Source organism: Myxine glutinosa, chromosome 11, assembly GCF_964187855.1.
Source record: "Myxine glutinosa chromosome 11, kmMyxGlut1.1, whole genome shotgun sequence".
Lineage (NCBI taxonomy): Eukaryota > Metazoa > Chordata > Myxini > Myxiniformes > Myxinidae > Myxine > Myxine glutinosa.
This window is the reverse complement of record NC_136271.1, coordinates 52715956-52729575: the sequence shown is the minus strand read 5'-3', so window position 1 is coordinate 52729575 and position 13620 is coordinate 52715956. Positions and strand designations below refer to the sequence as shown.

The window sequence follows — 13620 nt, the reverse complement described above, 5'->3', positions numbered from 1 at the left end:
AGATATTATTTAATTTCAAAAATTAACCTGGAAGAACATTCAGAGAAACCTGCTTATCCGTTTACAAACATGTTTTGAGATTGGTGGACACATTTCGAACAACTGATGAGGCCAATCTTACAAATAAATGTTTTGCCTATGATGTGTGACTTCGTGGACACCCTGTGTATATATAAATAAATATATAGAAATAAATATATACATACAGTCACGTGAAAAAGTAAGTACACCCATGTAAAGTTTTGACTTTTTCAACATATTTCAACATACAGCTATTGATCTTCATTTCAACAATATTGATAGATAAAGGTGATATTGATGCGCAGTGCTACGCACGCTACTTGTTTAGCAAGGAGGAAGCGGACAACGCGGTAAGTTCAAAGAGTCTTTATTACAAGAGCTCCACTGTAGCACTCGAGCGCTCCGGGCTGCGCGCCCGGTGTATATCCTGAGGCCATGCCTACCCCTCGGGCGTGGCCGCCGCCCACTTGGTGCGCGGATGATGCCATCACGCCAGTGAGCTTTCGTGTCCGCCACACGCGCCCCCCAGAATTCCCGCGCACCTGGAGGGCCAGTTTGCGGGGCAAACGGATGACCCGACCGAAGCGCCCTCTGGCGACTGGCGGCGTCCGGGGTGCAGGGATGCCAGCTGGGATGCCTCCGGCTGCACCCGGGATGGGTGCCGGACCGGGGGGCGGCGTGCCGGCGGGGCTGGGCGGTGCCAGGGGTCCGCCCGCAGGGGGGCGGCCTCGACGCGGGGGCCGAGCCACCGGCGGTGGGTGGTCCATGTCGAAGTGGGCCGGCTTGAGGTGATCCACTGATACGCGTTCTGGAGTACCGCCGATGTCCAAGGTGAAATGTTTCACCCCGGTCTCCAGCACGCGGAAAGGCCCGTCGTACGGGGGCCGCAGTGGTGTCCGGTGGGCGTCATGCCGGACGAAGACGTACTCCGCGGTGCGAAGCTCCGGGGCGACGTGCGTAGGTGGGTGCCCGTGGTGCGCCGTTGGCACCGGGGCGAACCTCCGGGCGGTCTCCTGAAGCGCGGAGCGCTCCTGCGCCGCGGACCATGGTGCCGTGGGGTCGAGGAGGAACTCGCCCGGCACCCGCAACGGGTGTCCGAAGACCAACTCCGCCACGGATGCGCGCAGGTCGTCCTTGGGTGCCGTCCGGAGGCACAGCAGGACCCAGGGGAGCCTGTCGACCCAGCCGCCGTCGCGGAGGGTGGCCCGGAGTGCGGCCTTCAACAAGCCGTTGGCCTGGGGGTGGTAGGCCGTGGTTCGGTGCAGCTGGACCCCGAGCCCCCGCGCGACCGCCCCCCAGAGCTCAGAGGTGAACTGGGGGCCGCTGTCGGACAAGATGTCCGAGGGGGCGCCGAACCGGGCGACCCAGGTGGCGATGAACGCCTGCGCGACGTCCGCCGCCATTGTCGCCGCCAAATGCACGGCCTCCGGCCACCGGGTGGTGCGGTCCACCATGGTGAGGACATGGGTGAAACCCCGCGAGGGGGGCTGAGGTCCCACCAGGTCCACGTGAACGTGGTCGAACCTACGTTTCGGCACCGTAAACGGGGCCAATGGGGCCTGGGTGTGTCGGTGCACCTTCGCGCGCTGGCACGCGAGGCACCTCCTGGTCCAGCCGCGGACGGCCTTCCGGAGGCCATGCCAGACAAACTTGTCGGCAACCAACCTCTGGGAGGCCTTCGTGCCCGGGTGGGACAGGCCGTGGATGGCGTCAAAAACCTGGCGCTGCCAGCCCGTGGGCACGATGGGGCGAGGCCGCCTGAGGGAGACGTCGCACAAGAGGGCCGTTCCCGCGCCGTCGAACGGCACCTCGGTGACGCGGAGGCCCGTGACGGCGGTCCGCAAGGCCTGGACGCCAGGGTCGGCGGCCTGGTCCGCCGCCATCCGGGCATAGTTGATGCCAAGGTGGACTGCGTGGGCGATGGACCGGGAAAGGCAATCCGCCACCGGGTTGTCCTTCCCCGCGACGTGCCGGATGTCCGTCGTATATTCGGACACGGCCGAGAGGTGACGCTGCTGCCGGGCCGACCACGGCTCGGCGACCTTGCCCATCACGAAGACCAGTGGCTTGTGGTCGACGAAGGCCGTGAACACACGGCCCTCGAGCAGATGGCGGAAGTGCCTGACCGCCAGGTGAAGCCCGAGCAACTCGCGGTCGAAGGTACTATAACGGCGTTCGGGCGGGCGAAGCTGCCGGCTGAAGAACACCAGCGGTTGCCAGGCACCACGCACCCATTGCTCGTGCACCGCGCCCACTGCGTATTCCGAGACGTCGGTGGTGAGGGCGATCGGTGCATCGGGCACCGGGTGCGCGAGCATGGTGGCGTTAGCCAAGGCGAGCTTCGCGCCCGCGAACGCCGCGTCCATCTGCTCGGTCCAGGTTACGTCACCTTTGCCCGGCTTCCCTCGGAGGGCCTCGTGCAATGGGGCGCAGGAGCTGGGCGATGCGGGGCAGGAACCGATGGTAAAAGTTTACCATGCCCAAGAACTCCTGGAGCCCCTTGATCATGCGGGGGCGCGGAAACCCCTTCACCGCCTCCACCTTGGCCGGTAGGGGGACGGCCCCGTGCCTGGTGACGCGGTGCCCCCAAAAAGTCGATGTCGGCGACGCCGAACCGGCACTTGGCGGGGTTCACGATGAGGCCATGCTGGCGCAGGCGTTCGAAAAGCGTGCGGAGATGGTGAAGGTGCTCTTCGCAGGACGCGCTGGCGATGAGGATGTCGTCCAGGTAGACGTACAGAAAATCCAAGTCACGCAAGACGCTGTCCATTAGTCGCTGGAACGCCTGAGCCGCATTCTTCAAACCGAAGGGCATCCGAAGAAATTCGAAAAGTCCGAATGGCGTGATGACCGCCGTCTTCGGGATGTCCTCCGGCCTGACCGGGACCTGATGGTAGCCGCGTATGAGGTCCACCTTTGAAAAGAAGAACATGCCCGCCAACCGGGCGGAGAAGTCCTGGATGTGGGGGACGGGGTAGCGGTCGAGGGTGGTGGCGTCGTTGAGGCGCCGGTAGTCCCCACACAGTCGCCATCCCCCGCCGGGCTTTGGCACGATGTGGAGCGGCAACGCCCAAGCACTCTCGGAGCGCCGCACGATGCCGAGCCGCTCCAGCATAGCGAACCCCGCTTTAGCTACCTCGAGCTTCGTCGGCTCGAGGCAGCGTGCCCGGGCGTAGACCGGTGGCCCGGCGGTGGGGATGTGGTGTTCCACCCCGTGCTTGAAGGCCCCCGCCGAGAAGGTGGGCCGCGTAAGGGCCGGGAAGCTGGCGAGGAGGCGGGTGAATTCGTCCGCTGCCGGAAGCGTACAAACTAACCTCGCCGGGACCAAACCGCTCAGCAAGCCGCTTGGCGATCCGCTCGGTGAGCCACTCAGTGAGCCGCTCAACGAGCTGCTCAGCGTGCAAGCAAGCGAGCTTAACGTTTCAGCCTGGACAAGGCGTCTGTTCTTCACATCTACCAACAACCCGTTTGCACAGAGGAAGTCCGCACCGAGCAGTGCCATGGGGACACTAGCGGTTACGAACGTCCACGTGAAGCGTTGCCTTCCGAACCGCAGGGAGAGGCAGCGCTTCCCGAATGTGCGTATGAGTGTTCCGTTCGCGGCAAGCAACGCGGGGCCCCGGCCCGCGGTTCGCTTGTCGGACGTAGAGGCAGGGATAACGCTCACCTGTGCACCCATGTCGCATAGGAAACGGCGCCCGGACAAGGTGTCCGTTATAAAAAGAAGGCTGCCGGAATGGCCGACGCTCAGGGCCGCTACCGAGCGCCGGCTTTGTAGTTTCCCGACTTGCCGAAGGAGCACGGCGGGCAACAATTCCTCGCCTTGTGGCCAAACCTGGCGTGGAAATAGCACCAGGTTTGCGGCGAAGGCAGAGGCCGCGGTTTTGGCGGTGGTGGTGGGCGTGGCGTGGCCGCGGCCACACGGTGTGCATCAGCCTCGAGATCCACGAGGTGTGGTGCATCAGCATCAGGGTCAGCCTCGGGATGCGCGACGGCCGCGCCAAAACTCGCCTGCGTGTCCAAAGCTGCGAAGAACATGTCGGCCTCGGCAGCGAGAGCTCGGGATTCCGTCGTCGCAGAACCGGCCAACGCGAGGCGTACTCGTGCTGGCAGCTGGCGTCGAAATAACGCCCGGAATAGAGTGTTCGGGGTTTCGTCGCCCATCAGCGACAGCATATGGTCCATGCGGACCGACGGTCGCGTGTCACCGAGCTCGGGGAGGTCCAGGAGGCAGTCGGCCCGTGCGTCCACTGTGAGGCCGAACGTGGCGAGGAGGAGACGCTTGATCGCCTCGTACCTGCCGTCGGCCGGTGAGTTCCTCAGGACCGACATGACGCGGGCGGCCGTGCCGGGCCCGAGGGAGGTGACCACGTGGCAGTACATGGTCTCGTCCACCGTGATGCCTCGAAGTCGGAACTGGGCTTCTGCCTGCAGGAACCAAACTTCAGCTTGAGCCTCCCAGAACTCGGGGAGTTTGATTGTGACCGCGTTGGTTGCCATTGCTGTGGCGGGTTCGGGTGGTCAGCGACGGCTGACCAGAACATCGGAGGGTCAGCAATGATGCGCGGTGCTACGCACGCTACTTGTTTAGCAAGGAGGAAGCGGACAACGCGGTAAGTTCAAAGAGTCTTTATTAAAAGAGCTCCACTGTAGCACTCGAGCGCGCCGGGCTGCGCGCCCGGTGTATATCCCGTGGCCACGCCTACCCCTCGGGGGTGGCCGCCGCCCACTTGGTGCGCGGAATGATGCCATCACGCCAGTGAGCTTTCGTGTCCGCCACAATATAATATAACAAATATCATGAAACATTTACATTTTGTAGTCCATTGTATAATTTATATATAAACATAAATGCAAATTTTGCATGTGGAAAAAGTAAGTAGACCCTTGGCTCGAATAGGTGGTATTGCCCCCTTTGGCAGAAACAACCTCAAGTAGGCGTTTCTGAAACGGTCTACCAGTCTCTGACATCGACTGGGAGAAATTTTTGCCCACTCCTCCATGCAGAATTCTTTCAGCTGTGCGATGTTTGAGGGGTTTCTTGCATACACAGCTCGTTTCAAATCCCCCCACAACATCTCGATGGGATTTAGATCTGGGCTTTGACTTGGCCATTCCAGAACCCTCCATTTTATTCTTTTCAGCCATTCCTTGGTGGATTTACTGGTATGTTTAGGGTCATTGTCATGTTGCAAGGTCCACCTTCGGTTGAGCTTCAACTTTCCGACAGATGGCCTCACTAATGTGATGGCCTCACTTTACAGTTGGTATCAGGTTCTTGTGGTCAAATGCTGTCTTTGGTTTTCGCCAAACATGTCTTCTGGTACTGTGGCCAAATAGCTCTACCTTTGACTCATCTGTCCAGAGCACATTGTTCCAGAAGTTCCGGTCTTTGCATCGGTGTTCATTGGCAAACTTTAGTGTTGCCCTGATGTTCTTTCTGGACAGCAAATGTTTCCTCCTGTCACACCTCCCATGTAGATCAAGTTTGTGCAGCCTCTTTCTCATGGTAGACTCGTGCACTTTGACATCAACAGTGACAAGTGCTACCTGTAGGTCCCGTGATGACATTCTGGGATTCTTAGAGACTTATTTCAGCATCTTGCTGTCTGCTCTCGGGCTTAACTTGCTGGGGCGGCCTGGCCTGAACAAGTTGGCAGTTGTTTGGAATCTTCTCCACTTGTATATGATCTTCCTGATAGTCGAATGATTGATTTCCAATTGTTTGGAGATCCTTTTAAATCCCTTCCCAGACTCGTAGGCATCTATAACCTTCTTTCTGAAGGCCCCAGAGAGCTCTATTGATCTAGGCATGGTGACGCCGCACACTTCAACAACAAAGAGCAAACCAAACGAAATGTCTGAGGTTTAAATAAGACAGGTTCCTCCAAGATCCTAACGATGTTCTAATCATTTGCACCTGAGCTGATGCACCTAATTCTAATTTTAGGTATTTGAAGTAGTGATAAATGTCGGGGTGTACTTACTTTTTCCACATGCGAAATTTGCATTTATGTTTATTTAAGTTATACAATGGACTACAAAATATAAATGTTTCATGATATTTGTTATATTATATCACCTTTATCTATCAATATTGTTGAAATGAAGATCAAATAGCTGTATGTTGAAATATGTTGAAAAAGTCAAAACCTTACATTTGGTGTACTTACTTTTTCACGTGACTGTACATACATACATATAAGCATATAAACATATATGTCTGATGAAGCATTTTGGGGATCCAGTACCCTTTTCTAAGGTATCATTGCAGAAGCTTCTGCTCATTCTTCTGAAACATCTTTTTTTCTTTTTTTTTTTCTTTTTTTTTGTATACAAGATCGAGGCTCGTGAAAGAGCTAACATTAATCACACAGAAAGACAAACCGACACATAAAACATATAACGTGGGGAGCGGTAGACAAGATGGGGTGAGAGGGGGAGGAACACAAACACAACATCTGAGAGCAGGGACATCGAGAGATCTGTGGGAGGGAGAGGGCTTTGGGGGGGGGGGGAGGGGAGGTATGGGAAGGGGAGGTGGGAGAGGTATAAAACATACGGACACTGCCGGGACTTCCAGGAAAGAAGTTGGAGTTTCAAACAAGGTGGATCTGGGGTGAATTAGTGGGGGTAGAAAAGATCAAGGTTTTGGATGGGGAAAGATAAGAGATAGTGGTGAACAGCTGTTTTAAAGACCTGGAGGGAGTAGTGGGATTGAAGAGAGTGTGGGAGTTTGTTCCAGAGGCGGGAGAAAAGAGGAATGAAAGAGTGAAGGTGAGCAGAGAGCCGAGATTTCGTCAGTTTAACCATCAGAGGCAGTTTAACCATCAGAGGAAGTTTAACCACACTTTTAAAGTAAGTGAAGACCTTTTTTGATTGATTGGTCATGTCCTTGTTGCCAGAAAAACTTGAAGTTTCCTCACAGTTTAGATTATGTTTCCTTCCCTTGGCAACAGGAATCATCCACCCTCAGTCCTAAGGGGTTAATTATGGTTTATTTGTATGTTACAAGCTCAAGAAACATTCTAAATTGTCATCCATTTCATTATGGTCTCAGACGAAGCCACAATAAGGTGATGAGAATAAGTAGAGGCTGCTGAAGAAGCACCATTTCAGGGTAAACTTCCCTCTATGAAATCAAATGGCTAGGTGCACATAAATCAAGCCAACTGCACTCGGCTTCTTTCCCAAAAAGCTTCTTTCACATGACTCGCTCGAAAGATTTTCACCAACTCGCATGTTTCATACAATCCTGTATTTTGAATTTGATTTATGCTTGCCCAATGGCCCTAGCGTTCCCATTCTGTAAGTCACAATGAGAGGAGCAAGAAAGTGTATCTTGGACACAACACGATCTACGTCTGGTGTTTGCCATGGTTCAAATACGGTCCATCGATAACCTGCGCACAACCTGGAGCGGTGTTAGAAACACCAAGCACGGTTTGAATTGGCGTGGGTGAATCGAATTTTCGTCTGTTGGTCATCTTGAGCTTCTCCGCACCCTCATCGGAATTTTTCAGGTACATAAACGCACGTTAAGTTTCTTGCTGCAGTATCTCGGTAAATTGATATGTTTTTTACACCCACATACACCACATTCTGGCAGTGGTGTTTAAAATGGAATTTCAGTGAAGCATATAATTTATCCAGCTTCATTTGTTGTGATGATGGGGTAAGAAAGCTTTTTCGCTGCTGATGAGGGGCTGCAAGGATGGTTACCTGTTCATGTAATTTAAGGGAACAGGTGCATTATGTGAACTGTTTATTGATTGATAACAATTATTTTAGTGTATAAAGGCAGTGGTGTATTGAAAAAACACCTTGTGGAAATTAATAAAGCAATTAATTTTCCTAATCCTGACTTATTAATCCCCGACACGCAGGAGACTATAGGTTTGCTCACTATCTGTCTGTCCATCCATCCGTCCGTCCCACCTGCGGTTTTCTGGACTTTTTCCCATACCCTTTGACATATTGAATTGGAACTTGGTACATAGCTTTCTTTTGATAAGTTACAGAACAATTTCGAGTTTGTGTTTCATTAATTTTCTTAATTTGGTATCTTCTTTACTATGCAGAATATTTGGACCGGTGGGGGACATGTATTGCAAAGCAGTTCTCCATCTTGTTTTATTGTTTTACAACACAACTGTTCACTGAAAGAGTTGAACAGTACGTTTAATGAACACCCACCAATTGTGGGACTTGAGTGGACGATTTACGTCAATATGAAAATGCTACAATGGCCACAACTCCCCAAGAAGAATGTCTCAGGGGGAAGGATTGTTGTGCACGTTCACCATTTCCTTCTAGTTGTGTACCTGTCCTCACCGTGCTTGCTACATAATGTCAACTACACCATGATGTACTGGAGAACGTTTTCTGTTTATTTTACTAATTGTTTCTAAAGCCTGGTGTTGGCTTAGCGGTTAGGGTGCCGGCTTGGGTTCCTAGGATCCTGGGTTCAAATCCGGGTCAATCGCTGAATTAACGCCAGGGTGGTTGACTCGGTTTGTCATCCTTTCGAGGTAGGAAAATTGAGTACCAGCTTGCGAGTAATTCCCTGTGTGTCGCAAGAGGCGACTAACAGGGTTGGTGGCAGGAAGGGCATCCGGCCATAAAACATTGCTTCAAAAAGGGGACCATGGTGCCCGAAAAAGGCCAACCCCTGCTCTGTGGGGGAAAATGGCCTCTAAAGTTGGTTCTTCTTCTTCTCCTTACTAATTGTTTCTGCTTCACTGATTTCCAATTGCATCATAAGTCCATAGTGAACATGTTCCACCCATTGTTGATATTCTTGGTCAGCGTGTTCGCGTACGATTTGCCTTTCACCATAGACTTTGGTACATGTGTGTAGCAGCAAATTCCTATCGTATCAGTGGCGTTTTCCTGCAATAGCCATCTCTTACATGCCCATCATTGTCCATATTTATCCACCTGTTGATAAGAAAACAGATCAGCTAATGCAGATATTGATTGTGCTTGAGTAACACCAAGAGGCAAGAGTTTGAACCCCTTGTTTGGTTTTCATTCCATCATAAGATCCTTCATATAAATTCTGCCCAAGCTTTTCCATGAACTTTATGTATGGAACAAGAATGACTGCACTGTGGTCACAACCTGTGACAAAATCTGGTGGACAAAATCTGGTAACGGACCTATTGAGAAATGCGCATTTAAAGCACTGTTAATAGATGAACAGTGCGATTGGGAAACACACATTTAATGCGCTATCAAAAAAAATAACCCAACATCTCTTATCCATGTCACCCTCCCCACGGTTACATCAGAACGGGCTGATTCATCACATGGTCATGGATTGCTTAACCCCAATATGGGGCCGTTCAAAAATTACGTAACGCTTTTTTTTTTAAATTCGCACAACAAAACGCTTGATTACATAACATAACACTTGATTACTGTGCATTCTGACATACCATGTGTTCTGACGGGTTTGATTAAACCTTACTATTTATTCGACGTACCATGGGGTGTATATGATTCAGACCCTTAAGACTGGAGAGGAACCGTGAGGCCACGTCCACTCATGCACGTCCATAAAGTAGCCTACTCTGTTAAACTTTAAATGTTAAAGCTTTCTGCTCACCTTTACTCCTTTGTCCACCATTCTACTGAAAATTCCCTTTCATCTAGTTGTTGTTGTTGTTGTTGTTGTTGTTGTTGTTGTTGTTGTATAGCCCTTGATAGTTATTCTCGAACAAGAGACAGACAAGAGCGAAAGGGCCGGTCCATGGGGACTGATCGGCACTCTGACCATGACCGCTCTGCCCTGACGAATCCGGGCAGCAGGGTAGAATGGGGGAAGATTTGGTCCCCAACGCAACAACCACCGCAAAGAGGCGTCCCCAATAGTCTCCTTTCCCCTAGTTTTTTTCATGGTGGCTAACACTGTCAGCTAAAATCACCTGCGGTACTTTGTATCGTTTCTACTCTTGCTAACCTTGTCCTCCGTATAGAACATATAATCACGTTTACTTGCTTCTTTTAAGCATCTTTCTATTTCCCGCCCAACGGATCCCCACTGCCAAAATTCCAAGCCATTATCCTACCTGTCATTGAGTCCTTCATGAGACTTAAATTATTTAGAGTTAGAAGTTTGTGTGCACAGAAAATGTCACAGGAATGACAAAATATTTTAATCAGAGTTCACTCGCTGAGACAGACTCGAATGCAGAGATACAAGTGGCCAAAGAGGAGAGGGATCATGCTTGGAATGTTTGAAATGATTGGTGCAACAATGATGAGGAAAAATTTGGGGATTTGAAAAATTTAAGGACAATGCTCAGGAAGACATCGAGGATGTAGAAATCTCCACCATTTGAGTTGAGATTGACGTGGAAGATTCAATGCTTCCTCTTTTCTTCCGTGCCCTTTTGCCAGATGGATTTTTTGTTATTCACACTGACAGAAGGCTCCTTTACTTTTGAAATATAAACGTTTTGCAGTATAATTTGTGAAGAATTATACTGCAAAACTTTTTTTTATAACTTCCACCCAAACGTAACTCCCCCACACTGACACATGATCTTTATTAGCCCCATTAATTCTTCCTAATTCAACTCTTTCACTTGCTGATTTCAGTATTTCACCCCTCCTCCCACCTCCTCTCTCTCTGTCTATCTCCCTCTTCCTTTCATGTCCGATTATTCACTTGCCGGTTTTGCCCAATTGCTTCCCCGCTACCCAATTGTCAATTTAGCCGTGCTCTTCCATGAGCTTCGCTCTGGTAGAGAAAACACAAATAATGAATTGATTTACATTTGTTTAATACAAATCTTTTAAAACAAATCTTCCTTTCAAATGCAATATGCTGTTCGTACTGTCTCAAATGTAAACTACAATAAGGTCATCTCAATTAAAGTGTCATTTTTGTTTGATTTACTTATCGTGCATCGACCGACTTTTTAATGGGTATAATAAATAATCATTTGTAGCCTTGTGTTGGCTTAGCGGCTAGGGTGCCGGCTTGGGATCCTAGGATCCTGGGTTCAAAATCCCGGTCGATCGCTGAATTAACGCCAGGGGGGTTGACTCAGCCTGTCATCCTTCCGAGGTCGGCAAATTGAGTACCAGCTTGCTGGGATGAATGATCCCGGTGTGTACCCCGATTTAGAATAGGTACACCGTATCCCTGCGCATCGTAAGAGCGTGACCAAGGGTTGGCGTCAGGAAAGGCATCCGGCCATAAAAACATTGCCTCAAACAGGGAACCATGATTGTCATGGGGCCCGCAAGGCTAACCCCCGCTCTAGGGGGAAAATGGCCTTAAAACGATCATTCATTCATTCATTCATTCATTCATTCAATAATCATTTGTATAAATACGTGGCTAATGTTTTTATATCTGATGAAGGACGGAAATGAGGAGAGGTCAAATTATTCCATGGGAGGTTATAACAAACTTCTCGAATATTGCCATTCAATTTCTTTAGACATTAAATGTACAAAATGGCAATTAGAGGAGCATATCAATACGTTAAGTTGAACTGCCATATCAATTAGGGAAGTTGTTGGACTTTGCTTTCCTGAGCTGTATCCACAGTACCATGTTCTTCTGCTGCTGTACAACAGGAAAATGGCCAAAAAGCGCAAGGAGGGGACAGGTGGCGGAAGCGAGGGAAGCCGCCAGGAAATGACGCTGATGGTGCAGACGGCGGACAAGAATTTTGGAGAGCAGAATGCACTGCAGACAGAGGAGCCGTTGGCTTACTACAACTCGCACAGCACCACTCCAGGCAGATGTGAGTTCTCCTGCATACATCGTACTTTCCGTTGCATCCCTGTACTGCTTCACCCACAAGTCTTCCCATGAAACTCACTGGTTTTACCATGATATTTTACACCTGAAAAACTACTTTTACCATCATCGGTTACAGAGGACGTTAATGAATGTTATCAAAATTATCATGCAGGGCAAGTGCAGTGATTTGGACAGATTGGTCTTGGTGGAAATTGAATGTGTGTGACTGCCAGGTATTGAATGCAGTTATCTGATAACCATTATCAGGTAAGATGACAAAAAAGACCGATAGAGTCTAACAACGGTGTAGCCTGGCTTGGATCTGCTGAGTGGAGAATCTGCTGTCCCCCTGTCATGTGACCACATCCTCAGCTCTTATTGGTGGACATTTGTGAGAGACATACATACACTGGACAGACAGCAAACTTACAGGCTATGTCGTAAGCATATGGCTGCGAACCACGTGACCGATGACTTCATCAATTTTTTTTTTCGACAAATTTATCCCTAGATCACCCTCAAGGAATTTCATACTGATCGGGTCAAGCGTTCTACTTGTCGATTTATGATGCCATATAAGGCACTTACGACATCATCATTGACGTATGTTATTCCCCATGGGGAGTACTTTACAAAGAGCCACCTTTCAATCTTTTCCATGGAGCAGTTTTGGAGATATAAAGCTGAAAAGTTTTTCGGTTTTTCCAAGATGGTGCAAATACCATGTGACCTATGGCATCATAATTATCATTTTAAAAATTACAGCAAGAGGAGGCTCCTATGGTGAAAATTTCCTGTCAATCGGACCAACGGTTGCAGATAAAATGAATTTTTAAGGGAATTAACTTGCAAAATGCTGGCGGAAGGGACAGACAAACATACATAACATATATAACGTACATAACACATACCATACCGTACCATACCATACATAACATACCATACATACAGTATTTACAAAAATATACATACATACATCCACACACAAAACGGACAGACCGGGTGTGTACCTTTCTGAAATGCTCTTCCAGATGGCATTGCCCTATGGGCTATGCTGTAAAAACAACATCTGAATGAAAGAACGAAAAACCAGGATACTTTGAGTGGCTGGAACACACTCATACCACCACGCCATGAAGAAGTGCTCCAGTGGGCCATGTCATTCGCTCTGCTCTGAACCATGATCACAGAAGGCCATTTCTACTTCCTCATTGGACTGCGGGTGACCTGATTGTGTAGCAGCATGGATGTATGACGAGACAAATGCAGTCACCACCATTTAATTTGCTCTCCAGTCTCAGTGTAATTTGCATGGACTGTGTTAACGGTGTTTCAATTATATATGTGTACATGTATATATATATATATATATATATGTAATTACACTGAAGAGAACATGGAGGAGGTGCATGAGAAGAAGAGAGGAAAGTACAGTGAGCTGGAGGCAGAGTGCCGGGAGAAGGGTTGGCGAGTTTCGTGTCAGCCATTTTAGGTGGGGTGTAGAGGGTATATTGGCAATTCCTTTTCTGCATTTCTTGCTAGGCTGGGAGTGTGTGGGACAGAAAGAAGGAGGATGTGTGACAAGGTGGCCCAGGTTGCCTTGAAAGGCTCATTTTGGATATGGAGGAAGTTTACGGAGGCACGTCGAACGGTGTAGGTTGGTTGTGTGTGGTTTTTTTTTGGTTTTTTTTTTGTTACCATTATTATTTCTTATTTTGTGTATATGAGTGATTGGTTGAGGGTGTGTGTTTTTGCATGAATTAATATTTGCATGATTGTGTGTTTTTGTGTGTTGAGTGGTGTATGATGTAAGGGTAGGTGGTTGGTTGGTTGGT

The 13620-nt window shown here is 49.6% G+C and overlaps 1 protein-coding gene across 3 annotated transcripts in view; it reads left to right on the top strand.

The window, feature by feature from the left end:
* Nucleotides 1–13620, top strand: part of LOC137436662 (receptor-type tyrosine-protein phosphatase mu) — a 571417-nt gene that overhangs the window by 146297 nt on the left and 411500 nt on the right. For all 3 annotated transcript variants that reach the window (XM_068130656.2, XM_068130657.2, XM_068130658.2), the window contains one exon: nt 11617–11786. In XM_068130656.2, the coding sequence (XP_067986757.2) occupies nt 11617–11786 (170 nt within the window). The remainder of the gene's footprint in view (nt 1–11616; nt 11787–13620) is intronic.